General features: G+C 38.4%; 1 protein-coding gene and 2 long non-coding RNA genes across 7 annotated transcripts in view; 1 reads left to right on the forward strand and 2 right to left on the reverse strand.

Annotated features, from left to right (window-relative positions):
• DCBLD2 (discoidin, CUB and LCCL domain containing 2) overlaps window positions 1-12,498 on the forward strand; it is a 58,100-nt gene extending 45,602 nt beyond the window's left edge. For all 4 annotated transcript variants that reach the window (XM_030020146.2, XM_030020147.2, XM_030020144.2 and 1 more), the window contains 7 exons: window positions 29-153; window positions 4,566-4,713; window positions 5,083-5,253; window positions 6,219-6,312; window positions 6,715-6,764; window positions 8,095-8,232; window positions 9,333-12,498. In XM_030020146.2, the coding sequence (XP_029876006.1) occupies window positions 29-153; window positions 4,566-4,713; window positions 5,083-5,253; window positions 6,219-6,312; window positions 6,715-6,764; window positions 8,095-8,232; window positions 9,333-9,775 (1,169 nt within the window). In that variant the 3' untranslated portion in view covers window positions 9,776-12,498. The remainder of the gene's footprint in view (window positions 1-28; window positions 154-4,565; window positions 4,714-5,082; window positions 5,254-6,218; window positions 6,313-6,714; window positions 6,765-8,094; window positions 8,233-9,332) is intronic.
• Window positions 4,689-14,382, reverse strand: LOC115343747. The gene is made up of 4 exons (XR_003924269.2): window positions 14,327-14,382; window positions 13,349-13,410; window positions 12,687-12,825; window positions 4,689-5,211 (listed from the first exon to the last, which is right to left on the reverse strand). It is a non-coding gene; the product is annotated as an uncharacterized LOC115343747 (long non-coding RNA).
• A 214-nt stretch (window positions 14,383-14,596) lies between these two features.
• Window positions 14,597-23,158, reverse strand: LOC115343748. Of its 2 annotated transcripts, XR_005932841.1 has the most exons (5): window positions 23,017-23,158; window positions 21,286-21,351; window positions 16,812-16,952; window positions 15,565-16,350; window positions 14,597-14,719 (listed from the first exon to the last, which is right to left on the reverse strand). It is a non-coding gene; the product is annotated as an uncharacterized LOC115343748 (long non-coding RNA). The 2 variants fall into 2 exon arrangements; XR_005932840.1 differs by having other exon boundaries at window positions 15,565-16,952.

A 23,158-nucleotide genomic window follows, 5' to 3' on the forward strand; every position in this document is an offset into this window, starting at 1 on the left:
GTCTAACTGGGCACCTTCATTTTCACAGGTATTATAACTACTGGCTCAACCTTAGCAGAGTACTACTATTATGTCTCAGCCTACAGAATTTTATACAGTGATGATGCGCAGAAATGGACAGTATACAGAGAACCCGGCGTGGATAAAGATAAGGTAAAAATACCACAATTGTAAATATGACTAATTTTGGTATGGTGAGGAAGCATTAAATAACTTCCCTTTTCAGTGTAATTTTGAATCAGTATCTGTGCAGAAGAAAATATGAACATGTGCAAATATGTAAGGATTTGAACAGTTCTGAAATTCAGAGATTATTTTTATTACTATTTGGGGGTGGGAATATTCTATACAGTAAACTTCGTTGCCAGTGGTAGGCTGTCTGGTACTGTGTCTCTTCAAGAACAATCAGATTTCTTTCAAAATAGGTTGTATGTTTCAAAATTAAGGTTTACATTCTTATCCTCTTGTGGTTAGGGATTGTATAATTTTCCATCTTTTATAATGTTTTTCTGTCTTTTTGATGAAATACTGGTAAGTTTGTTTCTTGTGTAATAGAACAGCCCTTGCGGAAGGGAGTTTTCTTAAAAAATTAAACAGTATGTTCAGATTGCGAATGCTTTGCCACACAGAAAAATTATCTAATGTTAGCGGCAAGATAATCCCATTTTCCTTGTGTTTACAGTTTTGCAGTATTTAATAGACAGTAAAAATGAGAAGATTAATGTCCTACGTGATCTTCCTTAGTGGTTCAGATCATATTTTCTTAAACAAATGAGAAGATTCCTGTTAACCCGACTTGAACTAGAATTTATTTTTCTTACAATTCTTGGATGTAATTTACCTTACTTCCATAGGCCTGTGGTATTACATATATGTAACAGTAACTAATAACCTAGTAACTTTTTAGAAACAGGTCTTAAGAATGATAACTCTTTAGCTGTACTTGGTTTTCTTCTGTTCACTGTGGGTTAAGAATGTTTCAAGGTAGGATGTATAATCCTGTTGATGAAGTGAAAGGTCGAAGTATCAGGTTTGTTAAATTAAGAGGTTTTTGAACACTGAACGTAATCACAGCAGGAAACTTTCCTGAAAGGAGGAGACTTTACTGTTGGGGCTGGTCCATCTCCTTGAATCTACATGTGAACTAACAGACTGTTAGTATGAAGTATTCAAGGACAAGGGGGGGGAATCCAGCATCTTTTGCTAGTTTTCGAGTGCCCTCTCCTGGCCATAAAATAAAATCTCCGCTAGTGAGCTGCCTAGATTTAGGCTTCATGTTTAGTTTGATTATTTTCTTTGAAAACCTTGGCAGCTGTTGCCTTTTAATTTGAGCATATTGTTTTTCTTGCACGTTCACAAAATGAAACAAATTGTGGAGCTTGAAATTACAGGCAACAGATTTTTTTTGCACTCTTTGTATCATTAGGTACAATGCATGAAGACAAATACATATATCCAGGACGTGTAGTATCCAGCTGTAGTCAAATGACAGAAAAAAGGGTTTGGTATGGTTGATCTCTTAGGCTTCAAAGTAGATTTTTCTTCTGTCTGACATCATCTCATTTGATGCAGCTTTGCTTTTGGTTGCATATGTGTGCAGGCTTCTCCCTTTGAGCCTTACATAATTGCACATCAGACCAGCCAGGAGGTGCTGTTCCCCGCTTTTTGAAAGATGTTTGCAATTCCTAAAGTTGTTCAGGAGACTAGAAGCTTTTCCAAGCCTGTCCTGTAGTCCTCTTGGCAAATAGCTTCTAGACTTCTGTCAGTACTCAAGAAAAGCTTTTCTTAAAATTTTTATTTATGAAAAAAAAAAAAAAAAAAGCTTGAATTGGGGGAAGATGACAGATCCAAAGTTGCAGTGTTGCAGAAGTTTTGTTTGACAGCACAGAGGCAAATGGAGAGAGTTTGATAATAAATGGAATACAAAAGTGAATTCTCATCAAAAAACTTGCACTGTATTGAGCTCAGAAGCACATTCTTTTTGTGCAAAAAATTAAATGAACAAAAAATACTGAGCTGCAGGTAAACTTACTATCATAACACTTGACATCAAAAGCTTGACTGAGAAAAGCCTGGTGTAAAGAACTACTTTACTGTTAATCTTTCTTGAAGATAGTAGACACCGTTAACAATTCTTGTTGCATTTGCTGTTACATGCTCAGCCTCAGAAACCTGAAGGGAGACTGACTTTCAGTGTTGGGCATCTACTTCCTAATCTGTGACTTCTGCATTTGTTGCTCGCGTAGCCAGATGCAGCTTGGACCTTCTTTTAGTAGTGGGCACTGGCATGGCACAGCGCAAACAAAGATACAGTACGGCAATGTGGGCTGGGCACATCCCCTCAAAGAGTCACCTCTGTATTTTGCTTCTCGTTTGCATCTTTACCAAAACAAATACTCCTCTGGTGAGATCTCTAGCTACAAGCCTGTCAGCTTAAAAAACTTTTTTTAAAAATTTGTCCTAGTTTAGGGGAAAAGTGGAACCTGGTCTTCTGTGTTCTTGCCATGTCTCATTAGATTGTGAATATCTGGATATACAAACTGTGACTGCTTTGTATTCACTTATTTCCAAAGTAACACCATAGAATTGCCCCTGCATTTAATCTGTCTTCATTCATTGCTAGTAAGTATATTTATGAACAAGGAGCTTAAATTCAGAGCAGGACAAGTATCACCCAGACCATATGCTTGTAAGTCTGCACTGCAGTAAGTTGGGGAAGAACAGAGACTATACACTTTTCAAGGCAAATAATACCTTGTGTTTGCCTACATAGATTTTTAGTATCACGAATGGCTTAGCAGTTAGTTGGATACTGTTACGTGGATACATAAAAATGAAAATGCTGGTTTCTAATTTTAAGATGTAGAAAACCCAATACACTCAAACATGAAGTACTGTATTTAAATTACCAAGGGATTTATTTTTCCATGCCTAACTAAATTGACTTACATGTCTATTTGATCACTCACTGCTTTCAAACATGAAGACAGTTAATGCCTATGTAAGGGCAAACCAAAATTCTTACGTGTAAGTAATAGTAACGGGGCTTGTGTGTCTTTTGAGAGTGGAGACATGTTATGTGTATCAGGGAGGCCAGGCGTGAGTCCCTTAAAGGTCCCTGGGATTGTTTGGGGGGTTCTTTGGGCTTTTGAATGGGTAGTTTTCTAGAATAATTGTTTTCTTTTAAACCTGTAGGGACATTCTAGTCATTTTGTTACAAAAACTTAAAACATCAGAGTGCAATACAAAAATCTCTATCTATCTTGTTTACCAAGGTTGAAACACCAGTGATCTGCATTGATCAGAAGTGTGCTAAAAGCTCTTGACTGTTCCATTTTATGCAGACGCATCAGCTGTTACACAGTACAGTGCTTGTCCTTAAGCGTGGCAAGGTGCTTTATCATTTACCAAGCAGTGCAAGTGAGCAGAAAATTCACTATAATATTTATTTTTTAGGCAAGTGCCATAGTTCTGTTCTGCATTATGTCCAACATGATTTGCAGTATCTTTATCAGTGCTTATAAAACAAACATGTTACTCATTTACCGTCACCTCTATGGTGACATGTGTTGCAGTAGCACTCAAGAGCTGCATTTGCAGAGCCAAAGCCCAACTGCTGTGCACTAACATGGAGAGATAGTTCACTTCCTATCCGAAGAGATGATCCCAAGCCAGTCCTCCCAAAGACAGTGACGGGATGGCTTGCTGGGCTGGAGTACTGGGCCTAGCTTCTGTATTGTTTTAAGTAGTTCAGTGCAAAACCTGTAGTTGGCTGTAAGTGTGTCAGTGTGCTGACACTGCATCACAGTGATATCTGCTTACTGGTTTTCAATTTCAACCAGATAAGCCCATTCTGTCTTGTCACATTTGGACGAGTTCTCTGTGTGCAAGGACCAGCGGTGAGGGACCAGCTCATCCCTTATGCAAAGTCTGCGCCTTTCTCTTCCAGCATGGCTCCGTATGAGAGTCTGAAGAGAGAGTGCTCACATTCTGAACCTGAATCCTTTTATTTTGCTTGTGGTTCAGCCCTTGTAGACAACAACCACTAGAGGACAGTGTGATTACATATTTTGTGTCTTAATGCTTTCTAGTAACTGCCATACCCAGTCATAGGACAGACTATGCTTAAACTATTAGGCTGTGTGAAGGCACCGCTTAATTCCTGCTTTCACATTGTCACAACTGCTTGCTGTATATATTTGAGGAGTAAGTGCAAAATACCAAAAAGGACCGAGTTAGAATTATTCGGTGCCATAAATGTGAGATGTCTTTAACAGCAGGCACTGCCTGGGGAGCATCAGTAGAATATTACACGGTACCTTTATTCTGAAGTAAGTAGTTGCGTGCATACGTGTACACATGCACCTTTATTTTATTTAGTTATGTATTTAATAGGGACGAGTGAATGGAGATGTGCAGGCAGCAGCACCGTTCTGGGCTGAATTTTCAGGATTCTGCACCGCTTATTTTTCCTAAATAAAACATAAAAATTGGTTGTAGTTACTTAGTTGCTATTGCATTTGTGTAACATAACATTTGTCTCTTGTTTTTTTTTTCTTTTCTAGATATTTCAAGGGAACACTGAATTGTACCAGGAAGTTCGCAATAATTTCATTCCACCTATTATTGCACGCTTTTTTAGGATTAACCCCTTAAAATGGCACCAGAAAATTGCAATGAAAGTAGAATTGCTAGGATGTCAGTTTAGTATGGGTAAGGCAACTGAAAACCTTTCAACTGTGCAAGACAAGCAGTGAAATAATTTGGCAAAGATTACATTGTGGGTATATTTTCAATGAGAAAAAAGTACTTCTGTAACTGATACTTCTGAATTTCTTCTGAAGTTATTACACTTAACCTGAAAAATACCTAGTTTGGGCATAAACAAGGTAATTTAGAAAATAAGTGTTTCAGAAGACACCAGTCACTTGCTTTCTGTGTGACTGATTTGTAGGGGTTTTTTCCTCATTACATAACACAAACAAAAGCTTTAAAGCAAACTGTTCCAGCTGTCTTCTGAAAAGGAACCATGCAAAACTAGCACTTCAAAAAACTTTTTTTATAAATTCTTTTCTTCTAAAGGCCGTGCTCCTAAAATCACCCTGCCACCACCACCTCAGAACAAGGATGACGACAAGAATGATGTCTTCAGTGATGACTTCATTCATTCAGTGAAGACTTCGTTGCAGACGGATAAAACAACTTTCACACCTGAAATAAAAAACACCACAGTGACTCCAAGTGTAACCAAAGGTATGCAGAGTTAAGCAGCAGAAGTGCTTGGGAAGTCCTTATAGTACTTTGGCATATACTAAGTGTGCTTTCTGAATTTAAATTTTCTCAACACTTAATATATTATAGCAAATTATAAATATTTTCTTCTTAATATTTACTAGTTATTAAATATACGTAGGATAAAAAAATGTACAGTTGCATACTGCATGCAGAAACAAAACCAATCTTCCAAGTCACACATGTATTAAGTTCTGTCTTTCAAAACTTGTTCAAACTGAGTTCAGGTTTTAATTACTGAACAAATTTTATCAGAAGTTGCAACTTGGTGTTCCCTTCAGAATTAAGCAGATGTAACTGCTTTGTTATTTAATTCGATAATTTCTTAGGACAAAACACTTTTGCCATAGCTAATCTTTTATGGAGCAGTCATGTTGGCATGAAATTCGAAAAACATCTGGCATCATCATTTTGTGTATCAAAGAAAATTGTCAGAAAAGGGAGCAAGATCACTGCAGATGCAGGCATTGGCGAAGTGTCCTTTGGATGACAGGGGACAGGATGGTCTCATGTCACATGCAGACCCAGCGTAGGCCGATTGTGATTAACTGTGAAGGTAGTGTGGCATTTACTTCTTACAGGAGGGTCAGACTTAAGTGGTTGCATATTCGTGGGCTCTTTTGATTTTCCTTGTTAATAATAAAAGACATTGTTCTAACAGAAAAAAATCATACTTATATCAAAACAGATCTGTTGATTTTGATGAAAAACCTTGCAAAAATACCAGCTGTGCATACATGTAGAAGACCTAGATGTTAATTGACATTTACACTGTGGGAGCATCCAGCAGGGTAGCTTAGCTGGGGGATCTGTTGTGATAGATGCTATATGTGAAAACTATGTGCTTTACCCAAGTAATTTTCAAATTAAAAACTGATTTATGAGAAGCTTTTCTGTCTGACACCACTTAATTTAATGGCTTTCAGATGTGGCATTGGCAGCAGTTCTGGTTCCAGTGCTGGTGATGGTCTTCACTACTCTGATTCTTATCTTAGTTTGTGCGTGGCATTGGAGAAACCGGTAAATGAATAAATTAATGAAAGTGCTTTAAATGAATGTTAGCCTGGTGTGTGGGAATGAAAGGCTGCATGTATCGCTATGGGAAATACAAGGTCCATGCTTGTGGAAGGATTTTTTTTTTTTTTTTTTTTTTTTCCCAGAACTGTATTCTCTGTGGGAAAACATTCACTTGAATAGCGAGGACAGTGAAAACAGCTTTTTGTAACTATTTCATTAGAAGTGCTTTTACTGAAAACTGGTTTCTCCAGTAGCAGCAGACTGGTGATGGCAAGCCAGGTTAATGGTGCTTGTACTTTAAATTTGAGGACCAGTTACAGCCAAGGTGATAGTTGTTGAGCATTAATTAATGCATCTTTCAATAAGCACACTAGCTAAAATACCCCCTTTTTCTTTTTTTCACAGCAAGAAAAAAACTGAGGGCACTTATGATCTACCTTACTGGGATCGTGCAGGTAACAAAATGGTTTTATGAAAGCCTTTACTTGGCATTTTTGGTTTGATGCGCGTTTCAGATTGCAGTAACACAGACAACTAGCAGAAGCTTCTCTAATGCTGATGTAGGCATAGCGAACACTGAATTTCTTTTCTGGACAGACTTAACTGCTTCATTCTTTGATTTTTTTTTTTCAGAAATAGAAAACGCCATGTCTCCTGTTAGAGCTTACAGCTTCAGATTTTTTTCAGTAAAGAAAGTATAAAACCTCTTAATTATACAACATGAGAGGAAAAATAATTTATGAGGAATGTCTTTATACATTTGATAATCATATATTTGGTACTTCTTTTGTCCTGGAAAAAATCTTTCATCTTAGTATACAAGGTCTCTCAAGTTTCACCTTTCTTCAAGCATGTGGGATTGTTTGCAGCCCCTTTTAGGCATATTTTTCCATCCTGCTGACTTGTGCCTCATTAACTTGAGATGAGACAATTCCACCAAGCAGCACTTAGCAAGTGTCCTGAAAATGCTTGGGCTACAGCATAAAGGGCTGCTGCAGCAGTTGGGTTCATACTGTCTGTATGACCGTGCCTCACTCCTCTGTCCTCATTCTGAAAATTTCCACATCTGTGTGTTTGCTTTCTGGCAGTTTTAAGTAAGCCTTATCCTTTAGACAAGAAACCCTTTAATGACCTTATCTGTATTTATTACATGTCTGTTTCTGATAGGTCACAGCATTGTTGTCTTAGAATATTAGACTCAAAATATCCTGTATTTACGTGTCAGTGATGGACATGCCAGATTTTTTTTCTTGTTTGCTTAGATTTAGATGTTCAGTATGCAGGTCTGTTTTAAAAGGAAATTTGGCAAAATGCAGTATTAAAATAATGTTGCTACACTTCTCTGTGGAACCTCTGTCTGTCCCCTCCCACAGGCTACCTCAGATTTTGTTAAACAGTGTTCTGGGGTTTTGAATCTCCTGTTTTTTGGCCTTTACCTACAGGATGGTCTCTTACAGCTGGAATGAAATATGGTAATGGACAGCAAAACTAGAATGACTCTGGCTACTGGAGGAAGGGATCGGGGGGACCTAACAAAACCAACTCTCCCTACCTTCCCTCAGGAAAATGTTCATGACCACAGTCACTCCTTTTCACTTCCACTGAAGTTAAAATCCTTTTTATTCAGGTTTTTTGTCAATATTCACTGATGAACCTTTTTCAACAATGTGAGTTAGAAACCATGACATTAACAGCCAGAAACCACATTAATTAAATATACTCTTAGGTTGTAACTGAGATTTGTCTAAAACTTTATGTGTTTGTTTTTTTTTTAAATCCATGAAGGATGGTGGAAAGGAATGAAGCAGTTTCTCCCAACCAAATCAGCAGAACATGAAGAAACTCCTGTACGCTACAGCAACAGTGAAATTAGTCACCTAAGACCAAGAGAAGTCCCAACAATGCTGCAAACAGAGTCTGCAGGTACATTTTACTGTTTCTGTGGGCTGTGTAATACATATATATATGTACATGACATGCCAAAAAATGTCAGGAATTTGGCTACATTTAATTATTTTCCTGTTTGTTTTGGGGAACAGAGAAACAAATGGTTCTGTTAGTAAGTGCATTCCTTAAAATGCAGGCTTTTTCAAATCTGTTCTCGGAGTATCATAAAAGTAGGTATTAATTGACTTGATGTCCTGTGGATAGACACTTTCTGAAGTTAATGCAGTAACTGAAAGTTTCTTTACTTGTATGTGTTCCTAAACCCCATAAAGGGTTGAAGGATTTTTTTTGTTATGTTTTCATGCACTGCAAATAATTTCACCCCATTATCTTTATGCACACATCTGAAATGTGGCACTTGGTTCCCTACACTGACTGTATGGATTAAGTAATTCTTTTGATCTAGAGAAGGAGGAATTACTGATGATGATATTTGCTCTTTCCTTGGTGAACCAGTCATTAGAGGAAGATGACCGTGCTGCCTTTGGTTCTGTGCTTACGTACCAATGGCAGAAATATGCAGATGTGCAGGAATTACGGCTTCACAGCAGGCAGAATTACTTTTCTCTTTTTGGCTGCTTGTCTGTTTTCACCCAGCTAGCCAGGCTTCTCACCTCCAGCTTTTGTAACTCAGATGAGCTGTTGAACTAAAACATCTCAGCTGACCGCATGCAGGCTTCCCCCCCTCAGAGGATAAAACCCTCTACCCCAAGGACCACTTTTTATCCAAAGCTAGGCAGGATAATTTCACTTAATTCTAATTTGGCAGGGAAGAACATTTCAAAAAACTTTGTTTTGAGGCAGATGTAAAGCATGGGAAATTGCAGCTCACATGGGAAGAAGTATAAACCTGAGAAATTGGGATGTTGTGGCTATCCCCTTGGCTTTAACTATTTGTTGGAAATTACTTTTTTCCAAAGCAGTTGGCAATGGCAGACAGAGAAGGACCACGGGTTTGATCTAGGATAATAATTTCTGTGACACTATTCACAGGTTGCATTTGATGTGATGCCACTGTAAAAAAAAATTTCCATTAAGTGTGTTTTTATTTTGTTTTGTTGGGGCTTGCAACACAGAGTATGCTCAGCCACTGGTAGGAGGAATTGTCGGCACGCTTCATCAGAGATCAACCTTTAAACCAGAGGAAGGAAAAGAAGCAAGTTATGCTGATTTGGACCCTTACAATTCACCCATACAAGAAGTTTACCACGCTTATGCTGAACCACTACCTATAACTGGACCAGAATATGCAACTCCAATAATCATGGACATGTCCAGCCATCCCAGCACACCTCTTGGCATTCCTTCCATTTCCACCTTCAAAGCTGCAGGGAATCAAGCTCCTCCACTGGTGGGAACTTACAATAAACTCTTATCTAGGACAGACAGCACATCATCAGCACAGGTGCTGTACGATACACCAAAGGGGCAACCGGGGCCAGGTGCCGCCGACGAATTGGTGTACCAGGTACCACAGAGCGTGGCCCATTCCACTGGGAGTAAGGATGAACTAAGTTAGCTCATGAGTAAGGTAGAGTGATGGCTTGTTTTTAAAAGCCAGTTCCGTAAAGCTGACAGTTTCATTTTTTAATCGCATTGTTTTGGTATTGTTAGTCTTAAATAATACAGTGTTGAACCAAAAGATGTGGTATTGGAAGTCTGGGAAACCAGTAATTCTGCCTTTCCTGAAGCTGTATATATAATTACAGCTTGTCTCCTGCAAAACCATGGACTTTATTACTACTGTACAATTGTCTGTCAGACATGAGCAAAGAACTCTTCAAGATTAGCTTCAGTAATTCATAGATGTGAATGATAAATTGGGAGAAACAGTTTAAAGTACAAAAGCCAATAATTTCTTGCTAATGGTACTATTTCTGGGGGAAAAAAAAAAACCCAAACAAACCCAAAGCTCCTAACTTTCTAATTCATTTTACCCTGTAAAATGCCTGCACAACTTTGGACTTTAAAAACTACTGTCATAAGGACTGATGGCAAAAATCCCATTAACTTCATGGCATAAAATAGTTTTGATTTTAAATCATGTTATTTCAGCTTTTGTTCACAGGATTAGGAATCAGCAGCTGTGTGTTCCTCAGAAGGTTCCCACCATTTTTGTTAGTCTTCCAAAACTAGAATCTGCTGTCCATGCGATCTGTTTTCTGCCTCATCTCCTTAAGCCACTCAGTCTTGTTCCTTCCTAGGGATCCAGGAGGCACAAAGTTATACAAGCAAACTACATAGCAACTGCTTTTACATTTTTCCCTAAGTGAAGGCTACTCTGAATGGCATCTGCCTCGAATTCGGACTTCCCTGATGGTCAGTGTGCAAGAAGCATCCAGGTGTTCCAGGTGACTGAATTCAGAAAGGTTTTCCCTGTCCCCCTGCCCAGAGTATCTATTGTTGTGTGTTAAGATGTGAGCATATACAAAGGAAGATATGTATATACTTTTGTGAGTGCTTAAGGAAGCACACAAATATTCTAATGGTGCACAGTTTGTGTTACACACGTGTTTAGCACATATGGTACGTTTTAGCACAACTGAAAAAGCCTTAGGGCTTTTCTTATGATTGTTCTTATTAGAAGTATAGTAGATTCCAAAACCGTTGCAAGAGAACCAGTACTGTTCCAAAGAATGTCCATTTCAGAACCATTTAATGGAATTTGTATCCTTTGAATGTTCCAGTGTTCTCTACTATGAAACCATTGCAGTCAGTCTTCAATTTGGCATAAAGCAGACTAGTTTTAGCTAGGTAATCACAAAATGAAAACAATTTGGATGTCATATTTGCCATTTTTTATCTTGTTAGAAACAAAGCACAGCTTTTTAACCTAAGTAATAGAAAAAACTCACAATAAAAATGCTTTATTTTTATTGTAACAGCACTGTTTGGGAGGATGCTGAATTAATTTATACATGTGAAACCCCCTACCTACACAGCCCAGTTTTATGGACTTCCCTGGTTACTGTTTCTGTGATGTAATTCAAGTCAGCCTTTATTGCCCAGGGTCCCTAAACTAGGTGGAGAACATCCAAATCAGAACTAAACTACTGTTCAAGAGGGCTGCCACCATGTCTTTATACCAGTACAGTATCCTAACTTCTCACTTGAAAATTTGTTTGTGCAAGGGCTCTAGATAAACTCAGTAAATCCAAAATTACTTGTGGCCTATTCAACATACAGAATATGTTATTACCTATTCTTAAAGCCCAAGTCTACAATTTTTTGTTCATTCATTTTCATTCATTGATTTTTTTTTTATTTTTAGAATTAGGTGTCTAAGCCTAAATGTGAATGTAAGTAAGGGTGGTATATAAGACCCATTCATGAACAAGAAATTCCTGCCTATAGTTGTACTTTTAATGTTATTGCAGATTTTTCTGCTTGATGAAACTAGTCTGCAATCTTTGAAGTTTTGCTTAAACAGGTAAGTGTTCTTACCCCTCAGCAGCAATTATGACTTTGAAATTATCTGAGCTGATTTTATTTGAAAGGGGTGGGAAGTTATTTGTTTGCACCAAGATGTGACATTCCAGCCAAGTTAAGAAACCTCTGCCTTCTGAAACTGTATCAGTTTAGGCTTAGAAAAATTAATCTACCATAAAAATAAATGGATGTGTTCAAGTTAGTACAATTAACATGCTTGGATTTAATTTTTTCTGTAGGCCTGGTACAGTAGAACTGTGGATATACTGTAGGCTAAGATGGTGTAAGAATTAAACAGTTTCTCTACAGTGGGTTATTTTTTAAGCAGCTGTAATGCAGTTTCATTATCTGAGCTCCTGACTGGAATGGATGTTTTTAAGAATTTAAGTCCCTTTTCCGAAAAAAATTGGTCCCAAGCTTTGCTCCCTGCTTTCAACTTTGAACACGGTATCTGCTAGGGCTAAGAAGATAAGTTTGAATATGTAACAGTTGGGTTTAAAAATGTATGCTACAAACTGTTAAACATTGATTCCCAAATGTAAGTTGCACAACACAGTTAAGATTAGAATTCTCCTGTGTACAATACAAGCAGAGGTACATTTAATGGGTCTCTCTTACATGTGAAGACATATGGATATAAAATGTATTTCAATCTTGTTTGGCTTGAGTATTCTCCCAGAATGTATGTTCTTACCTCAGCATGTATTGTAGTTGCTCAGTATTTGTATATGTTGCTAGAACTTAGATTGTATAAATAGTGAGGGGTTTTTATATGTATGTTAAAAAGTATTTTAAATAAATTGTACATATGTATTAGTATGTTTGGATTTAACAACTACCTTCTATCTATCTATCTATCTATCTATCATCTAATTCATTTGTAGTTTGGACATGCAAGGGTTATTTATGAGTTACCATACTACAGCAGGGGTTATACCCTGCCTCCCAAGAGTGACATTCTAGGTCTCACCAAGCATTAGAAGTAGTGAACTGACACTTACCAGAGCTCTCCTCATGGCTGGAGTCTGCTGCAGGGGCAAGTGGTATTTACAGGAGGGAGCTTCCCTGCCATTACCTGCTGCTGGCAGAGGCAGAATGCTGGCTCTGGAGTCCTGCGTGATGAGTGGCTAAGGCTGCTCTCTGTTAGTGCAATTAGAAAGTCAGGCTCTGGTCCAGTATAACCCATTGCTTAGATGCAGAGACACACCACATACCGCCCCCACCCCTCCAGTCCCAGTCAGCACACCACATCTATGCTGGTAGAGGGGCTGCTAGTTTATTCTTCAACTAGAACATGGGTATTCTCCAATTACTGAAAAAAAAAAAAAGCTGCTTTTGCTTTCAAAGCTTTCCCCTTCTTTATCTTAATTCTAGCACTGCAGTTCCTAAAATAAGGAAATAATAATTACTCTTCTTTTACAAGTACAAGGTTAAAATTGGATCCTATGCTTGTCAAACTGAAACATCTTGTAACATTACAAGCAGACTTGCCTTCAGAAAATGAATGCCAGCATGCCTGCAATTATCCCTGCTTTAGTTGACCAGGGTCCTAGAGGAACTGTTCTCAAGTGGGACAGACATCTGCATAAGGCAGAACACTTGCTGTTTCCTTATCTGTCTCTGCATCTTGCTAAACATACATTCTGTGTGAAACACAACTTACCTGAAACGCAGCTGCTACTTCAGCTGGGGCTGTCTCAGCTTCCTGTTTAAGGCTTTCCACAACTTGGGTGATGGAGGGAAGAAAAAAAAATTGAAGCAAAAATGTTATCTAGATTTCTGAAAATGTTTCAGGAGCAGAAGAGACCCTACTTTTACACACCTTAGTGTGCATAGAAGTCTCTCTACATACTATTTTTTATTAGTTCCCCACAAATGCTGTGAAAGACCATGAGAAGTGCTTAAGTTAAAAGGCCAAGTATTCTGTTCACTACACAAATAGCCCATTATTTCTAGGAAGAAAAGTTCCTGAAAAAGTAAAGCTTTTCATCTAAATGAATGAAATTTGTCCTTCATCCATAAGAATGTTTAACATTTGTACTGTTTTTTGCTTTATACTGATGAAAACAGAACATACTTAGGCTTGCAGTAAAGTCTCTTCTCCTCCTGTAGTGGGAGTTCACAGATGTCTCACTACAAGCTGGAAGAAACTCCCATCACTCTACTAGACACTTCAGCATTAAAACTTCAAAGAAATACACATACTTAAAAGGGGTGATGCTGACCTGCAAGGAGACTAGTACTAATGAATTTACCTGTAAGTGATAGTCCAGTGAAAGTCAGCTTTGGAAGTTGTCTGTTCAAACTTAAAACAATTACTGATAATGTAATCAAGTATACCATGGTTCAACTTCAAGAGATGCAACAACTGTCACTTTTATGAAACCACATGATCAGTAACCAGTCTGATCTAAAAAAGGCATACAATGCTTGAAATTGGTGTCAGTTTTCAGCACAGCCAGAAGTTTCTACCAACAGCTGTCTCTGCTGCCTTGCAAGAGGAAAAGAAATGCTATTTTTTTGTACATGTAATAACAGTACTGCACATGGAAGTTGGAAGAAAGACTCCTACCTACATTCACATTTAAATGGCAGAAGACAGACTAGAACAACAAACGTACTGTTTGCATGCTGAACTTACCTAGAGTGACTACACAAACTCCTCTATGGTCAAATTACCGTAGAATCACAGTCCACCTAAAAACAAACTCCAAATTAAATAAATGCCTTTTAGCTTTTTTTACCTTTTTACCTGACAGAGTCCAAAACAGTCAGGATACAACTGAAGGGGAAAGTGAAAGGCTACAAGTCAGGTTTCACACCAATACAATGCCACAATACATAAAAATTACTTAGAGACTATTATAAAGTCTTAACATTATTTTCTAAGTGCCCGCAGTTCACTTGCCTTACTCCTGAACATGCCACAGGTTCACAAGATTTCAGCTCTCCAAAACCAGCTTTTGGCAACAACGGGCTGAGTGCCAGAATCCATTCTGCTCAGGAAGGCTCCTTCACATTGGACAAAGTCTTTCTGAAACAAAAGCAAAAAAAGTTGAATTTTATTGGTAAAAAAGAAACCATGCTTTATGTATCAAACATCTGATGCACATCTAAGACAGCTGATACAAAGGCATGAATAATTAATTAAAACAATCCTTCAGAAGTCACAGAAATAGGTCTATCTCAAGCCATTCTATAGCTTTACTTTATAACCTCTCAAAAGTAGATTCAAAGTTATGGTTTGTACTGCTGTACCTTCAGCAATTGTGTGAAGATTTTTTTTTTTCCTGCATCAAAAAAACCCAAAGGCAGCCTTGTTACTGACAACAATGTTTTGTCACTTTACTCACCTCTGAAGTAGACCACACCACTTACTTACATGTTTAAAAGCTGTAATTATTATTAACTAGGAGAAATTACCAAAAAGTAGGATTTGGTAATGAAATTAAGCTAAAGCTCTTGTAAGGAAAAATGGTCAGACTTTGTTTCAGTTCTCCAGCAGCACAACTGCCTACTACTACTGTGGCTTACTGGTACTTCCACAGTTAGTAGTGACACACTTTCTGCACCTGGAAACTGCCAGAATCCTGCTGCAGCGGCTCTGGGCACAGGGAACACAAGGGCTGAGGAGGGACTGCACCTCACTGCTTGGTCACCTTCCAGCATCAAAACAGCCACTCAGCACTGCCACACACTGACTCGCGGAATCATGGAAAAGTTTTCTTTTGCTCCCACAAAAAACCTCAGCATATTAAAACCCACTACCAATAAACAGTTGACATTCTTGCACCAATAATTACTTCACATTAAGGAAAAAAAGCAACTTTCAGCATTCATCTTACACTGCCTCTCACACACTGGGAATTACTTTCTTACCATTTCTGCATGTTCTTGCATTTTTTTCTGTTGTACTGGTAGATGCGCCATTGGCTGCTGTACAGAATATTAGAACAGGTGTCAGTTCCCCCTGTCGAGGAGAAATGGTCTGTGGAAGGAAGTTTTGTGTGGAAAAACTTCTGTTTAGTGAATGAAATATTTTGCCTGTGAAAGGACATTAGCTCTTAACATGTAAGATACGAAGATCTAATACATACAAAATATTCTGTAGGTATAAACTCTTCAAAGAATGAAAACTAGAGTATGTGGAAAATTAAAGCTCTTCTTTTCTAGAAAATAGCTGATTATTTTGTTTCCCCAGAAATCCCTGACTGTGCTGAGAAAGTAAATTGGACACCAGAGCAAGAGCTGTTTTTCTCAGCATGAGCAGTCATGAGTACACATTATTTTACTTACACGGTATACATATTTTTGAGCTGTTCATCAACAGCATCTTTCTCCCCCACAGCCAAGCCCCTCCACCTTTCAATATAAAGTTACTAGCTTTATTTTTGTCAGCGTGCAATCACAATAGTACTTGGTTTAAGGAAAAAAAAAAAAAAAAAAATCTCACCTTAGAACTCAGTTCTACCTGTACAGCCTTCAGGAGGCTACCAGCAACAATCATGGTAATACCAAGGCAAGTAAGCTGCTACCCCACTGTAAGGTGAATTTTGTAGGTGTATGTCACACAGTTTACAACCACCAGGCTGTGAACATGGGATTGGAAGGGACTGGATCGTCCAGTAAAGTCAGCTGCAATTCAGGTGAGCAACTGCCTCTCCGCTGAAAGGAGATCCAAGATTAGAATCTGATTTCTGATAAGGAGGTATGCAGAAGTATGGAACAGTTTCTCAGGTCTTGCTCATGTTTGGGGGGTGGAGGCAGAATATTGCCTGGCATTCCTCATCCTTTAGCATAACATATGAATAAGCTACCTAAAATATCAACACCGGGAATGATTTTTTCATGTGTTGAAGAAATTCTAAATCCTCCCTTGTACATCTGTAACCTTTTATTCTTTATACTCTTGTTATACTCACTTCACTGAAGCCTGGTCACAGAGAAATACAGGCTTTTTTTTTTTTTTTTGTCTGAAGGGAGAAGTTATGCCAACTTTCTTACTACCAAGATGCCTAGCGCTTGCACGGGAGAGGAAAAATAATTTGCTAAAATACATCCCCATCTGAGAAGAGCTCAGCTCACTGCACTGTTTTATTACTAATCTAGAGGAAGTGAAATACAACCTTCTGTCTTTTGTGTCCTCGTGCATGCTCTCCTCCAAAATACCTGACCAGCTGGAGCATAATGGAAGGTTCATAAGTGAGTTCTGTCTGCTGCTCTGCAGTGGGAAGCACTCAGTTGGGTTTCCTTCACCCAGCCATCCGCTTTTTTTTTTAAAAAAAAAAAAAAAAAAAAAAAAGCCTGAAGACTGTGCTTTTTCAAGTTTGGCTGAAATTAGCCCATGGCTTTTGGCAAAGGAGAGGGTACAGCACATAGACCATGCAGAAAGCCTTAATTCCTTCAAGGAAAGACAGTAAAAAGGATTTGTAAAAGCTCCATAATTAGTCAAGAATTTCCATCAGTGCAAGCAAAGCATAAAAGAGCTGCCTGTGTCAAGGCTTCTTGCACATCTGCTCAGGAAAGGAAAGCAGGTGGAGGCAGGCAGAGGAAAAATGCAGTGGAACAACTGTAACAACACATATGTCTATATTAATAATTTTGAAAAGCTGATCACTCTCCCTGACCTGTCAATGACAGCAAAATTTTGCAGTCCTGCTTACAGTAGAGGTTTGTAGTATCAACTTAGGTGGAATAGTTTAAAAGATAAACTTTGTCTCAACAGTTAAATGACATTCCTTAGCTGCCAAAGTCATGAACAGCTATCTGTTTTGCATTTCATGAACTAAAGAGACAAGAAAAAGAGTTCATAGCAATTACTAGGAACAAGTGAGGAATGGCTACAAAGAAGACAGAGCAGAGGGAATTTTAAATGATGAGGACCTTTAACACAGTAGCTTTTGTAGTTGAAGATCAAAAGGCAGGCAAGTTTCACACTTACCTCTAAAAGGCAATAAATAAAGTAATTAAGAGCCTGATGCAAATAAACCAAAAAGGCCAGTGATATTTTATACTCCTTCATACTTCAAAGGGAGAGAAAACAGAACCTTACTTTTAACAGTCATCTCTGCTTTACCATAGTAAACTCAATTTAAAGGAAAGATGAAAAATGGACAAACCACTGGAAAATCCTCAGTACAAGACTTTAAAATGGGCATGGACTCGCATACAAAATACACTATAAAGAAACTGACCAGAAAAAATAAGAACAAAGGTCTTTTACAATTAACTACGATTGCCTCCATTTCAAATTCTACCACTGAAGCTAAGAAAGGGTGTTGTAAAGATGACAGGCTCCATGCACAGGAGCAGACAGGTACCACCACAGCACGAGTGGCAAAGAAAGAGATGCATCCTACAGGCTAGAGAGTGCGAAACTCGGGCAGCACTGAAACCAAGCCTAAAAACCAAACTGAAGCCTGAACCACGCTGACACGAAGCTGACACCTACACCACAGGAACACATGGGATTTATGATGTCTTTCTTTGTTTTGCCTTAACTTTGATTCTCTCCTTTCTAAGTTGCTCCCATTTTTTTGAAAATTGAAAAGCCGTTCTGTTCTTTAGGGAGCTCCCTGTAAGTAGAGGTCCAGGGAAATCCATCTCAAAGCTCTACCCCACAGAGGATCCCATCACAAAGCTACATAATTTGCATGGGAACTGAAAGAGGAATGTATAATTTACATTCATTGCAGTCTAGCAGATAACAGTACCTTAAACAGGAGTGCATACAGACATGAAAATAGTATCTGTCTTGAACTGGTATTTGATATATTGTTCAATCTCATGAAACAGCAGTGAAAATTTCTGATTCGCAGGAACCTTGCTGAGATTCAAAATTTGTTTTTAGCTCCTGCTGTGAACGCAAAGTAATATTCTATATCAGAAATAACAGCATTGTAAAACACACACAAAAATGTAAACTCATTTGTGTATGTAGAACAGATATGATAGAATATATTCAGGATTCAATCAGGATTGCATTTGCAGAACAAAAGTTAGAATATTCTCCAGGCACTGAGACAAAATACTGCAAACAAGCCTCTGCTTTTTTCTTCAGATTTTACGATGACAATTTTGGAACAAAAAACAAAATGGAAAAAAAAATTAAATCCCAAAGGAAGTCCCTAAGCCATCTACATTAAAAGGTAACTTACTCCAATGTCTCCTTCTGCCCAAGACGACTGATACATTGGGAGCAAAAGCTTGCATTTTTCAGTAAAGCTCAAATAAATGTTTCATAACTTTAAGAGATTTCCCAGACACAGTTTCATGCAACAAGAAAGCATCGCACTGGTCCAAAAACTCATTCATGTAAAAAGGTAGCCAGAACAGGGTTCATAGTTCTCAGCCCACGTAAGACCATTTTAGCTATAATCCTGGAAAGTCATCTTCCTTCAGACAAGTGAGCAAAAAGACCTCATGCTGCGGTCCTCAAAGAATTACTCAGCATCCTGTCTCAAGTCATATCTGGCACAATACACAGCATATAAATAAGCACGCACCACATACTTGCAATATACAGTGTTTGGTCCTACTACATAAATCTCACTATCTTAAATTATTCAAGACACAAAATTATTTCAGAGATTCAAACACTAATAATAGTTCATTAATCACTAGTGAAGATCAGCTTTCCAAATACTAACAAACTCTTCAGGTATAACACACGCAAAAAGCAAGCTCCCCCCTCCCCTGCTCTTGCATCCATAAAGTTTCTAACGCTTCAATTAAGTGACACTTCTGATGAGGACATTCTCTCTCCCAGCAGCAGCTAGATCCCCAACTTAATGTCAGGTCCCAGTTTTGCAACTAGGTTAACGTAGGACAGCTTCATATTGGTTTTGGTGGGGCATGGACCAGCACAACATTGGAATAATTTGGTCTCAGAATCTGCCCAGGCAATGTATGGCAGGGGCTGAACGTACGTACAACAGGCTCCAAGGAAGCTCTGTTGTAACTTCCAAAGGGGATATTTTTTTTTTTTTTTTTTTTTTGTGTGCTTTCTAAGTCCTGGTTGTTTTTTATTATCACTCCTTCTTTTATACCTACCTAAGATCAATCCTTCCGTTACTAGCCTAGATGGCCAGCTGCCTAGCTTATTATTTTACATTCCTTAAGGTATTTATAAGCATGTATTACATAGCTGTAATAAACCATGAGACACTTGGTTAACACCAAACACTTAAACCATTCCTCCAGCACCATGGACTTCCAGAATTTTCAGTTATATTCCAGCTCAGCTTTTTGGTAGTCACAGCAAACCACAATGCAGTGTTATTTTGACAGTTATCTTTGTTTCCCAAAATTAAATGGGATCAGAATCCAGTACTTTATGTAAAGGAAAAAACCCCAAATCTTAATAAAATTCCAGTTCCTAACAGCGTATTATAATTAATGATGTTTCAATTATGTTTTCATAGCAAAATAAAAATAATTTTTGCTTCTATGCATATTTTATAGCGTTTTTTCAACACAGTAGAGGAAGATGAAACCATATACACAAAGAACTGGCCTCCTACATAAAGCAAACAAAAAAATGCTGATTATTAAACCAAACTTCTCTCATAAAACTAGATCTCCGCTGGCAGTATTCCCACTCCAAACAGTGGCAGATACTAAATTTGTCAGTATCAAGAGACTGAAACCATTATTCATTATTCCAAAAGTTTTAACGTTTTTTGCATCTGTATCCGATTTTAAACTCCTACAATAATGAAACAAACAGCCACATGATACCCAGTACTAATAAAGCTGCCTGCAAAAATGATTTCCCACTGAGTTGACCTCAAAGACAACTTGAAATACTACTGTATTACTATTTTCAAAACTTGTGCATATTTCCAAATTCATCTTTTTATAAGGCATGCATATAACTGAGTTAGCATTAAATAATTCCAAGAATATTTTTTCCATAAGTCATGATACCAGCCCTCTAATAAATTTTAAAAAGATATCCTCCCATACTCTCAGCTGCAAATGATGCTATCACCTTTTTGTTTTCTGTAATGCTGGCAGAATTTGGACACCAAGAGACTCTAACATATATTGGGATAGCAAACCTTTTGTTAGTATAGCTTATCTTTTTCGTTAACATATATCTGTGCATTTGAGACACTTTATTTTTCTGTCAGTCTCCACCACTAATGACTTCTCTGATTTATCAGTCTGCAGGATAAGTGCCTAACGGTTCGAATGACTAGGTTCAACTATATACCAGTTGAATCCTCCTTCATAAATGACAGTTTAAAAACTCCCTCTAGCACTGAATTACTTTGTTGGTACAAACAGAGAAGGGTACGAGGAAGCTATTTTCCTGTGTGAACAACACTATTATACCTCAGGGTTTTTTTAAGGAAAAATTAACTAGCTCTGAAGTGTCAGACTTCTGGAGGATCTTGGATGGTTCTCAGAACCAACAGACCAACACATCAGAGTTCCGAGGAGCTGTATATACAATTTTACACTATTTCAATGAGGTTTTTTTGCCTTTCATTTTGCATTGTAAGATATATTTGACAAATTCACTATTTTCAAGTTCTGCAGTTCAAACAAATATTTTCAGAAGATCTTAATTCATGTAGTTAAATAAATGCTTACCTGGCATTCCTTTTTGCTTGTCTTCAGACTTTGCTTAAGTATAACCTCAGATGGTTTGCATGTCGTCTAACCATGAAGTTTCACATAGAACCAAACAGAAATTTAACATAAAAAGTTGATTTTCTTTAACTGATCATTTATCTACAAACACATGCACGAAGAATGTATTCACAACACTTTATGTAGTTATATGCTATACGTAGTGCTATTTCAAGATAGTGTTACAAAGTTTTGCAAAATAAAAGCAAGCCCTTATTCTCATATAACTTGGGGAAAAACAGCACATGAAACCACATTTTTTCTGCACAAACCAATTATATAAAAATACCACTGTCTTAATCAGGTTTTCTCCGGTACACAATGCCAGCCAGTTTTGCCATGAACTGAAGTTTATTTCTTCGTAGCATTGACAACTCCATGGAAACAAAACAATTGGATTCTATTACCAGCTACTTTGAGGTTGATTAGCAAAGTAAGACCTTGATTATATAGTCTAAATATGCAATGGTAAATACTTATAAAAAACCCTAGTGAGTAAAATTTAAAATTGCCTGAATTGTGAATGTGGGTTATTTCAGCTTGAAACAAGAAAAATAGAATTTTTGCTTTCATATCACGTAAGTGAGGTATTATTCAGCTCAGAACATCATTATTTATACAAAAAAGCATTTTATATTAAGTATTATTGCAAGACATTACTGTACCTCTTTGTATTAACGTAACTATTTTCAGATGAAAACTGTATTCAAAAGGCCTTAAAAATAAGTGAACCACAGACTTCCTATTTTTTCCGCTAAATAAGGAAAGGGCTAATGCCTGGCAAATGCCAGGATCAAATCCAGCATTTTCCTCTCAGGCACCTTATTATCAGTGAGAATCACACATGTTATGTGTGAACTGAGCTGGAGGGAAGCATATAGTTTTTTAGGCTTACAAAACAAAACAGTGTCCCTGATTCTGTTCCAATAAAGAATAAATTGTGTCCAAATGTGCCTCTTTCATATACAGGCATCTGGAACAGCTGAAATGGATGCAGACATGTTGATTCAGTGATGTAAATCTCAATGTAGAAGATACAAGCTTAGACATGGTGCACTGGCTGGGATGCAGTTGTCTCATTTGTATTTGCCTTGTTTTTACTCTTTCCTAGCTCATGGCCCTGGAAGACAGTACCATGCCAGATGGACCCACTTAAGGTTGTTCATATGCCACCTGTGATTTGGGAGTCTCTGGGCTTGCTTTCGCAGTGGCTGTTCATACACAGAAGGTCCAAAAAAAGCTGTTGTGTGACCATACTATAAAATGCAAAAAGAAGTAAAGGAGAAAGGACCTGTACACTGTTCATACAGACACAGTGCTGAAGCAGGTTTGATCCAACACTGGGAACTCTTCTAAGGCTTCGACTATCAGATTCCTGTGCGGGAGACTTGTGAGCCCTGGTCCACAGGTGCAAAGTGTTTGGCACATAACAAGCACTCAACTGCAGGTTCAGGTGAGAGACTCAGACGCACAGCTGCCAGGCATGCTGGCAAAGGTAACACGGAGAAAGCACCACCAAAAGCACCAGCTTCAGCGAGCGCTTTCTGGATCCAGTGTGATGAGGCAGTGTTTTCACCAATATATGTCCCCAGAAAGGCCCACATGGAGCACGTTAAGTCCCTCAGGCCCAGCAGCTGCAAGCACCCAGCCTGCTCGCCTCGGCCCCGTTCCAACCGCAGCCCACCCCCTGACCTGGTGTCGGCGGCAGCGTCCTCTCGCCTCAGGCCGGGCCCGCCGGGACGGACGGCCCCGCCAGGACGGGGGACACTCGCGCAGCCACGCGCCGGCCGTTACCACCCCGCGCGCAACGGCCCGCCTCCACCCGCTCGAGGAC

This window comes from Aquila chrysaetos, chromosome 7 (assembly GCF_900496995.4).
Source record: "Aquila chrysaetos chrysaetos chromosome 7, bAquChr1.4, whole genome shotgun sequence".
Lineage (NCBI taxonomy): Eukaryota > Metazoa > Chordata > Aves > Accipitriformes > Accipitridae > Aquila > Aquila chrysaetos.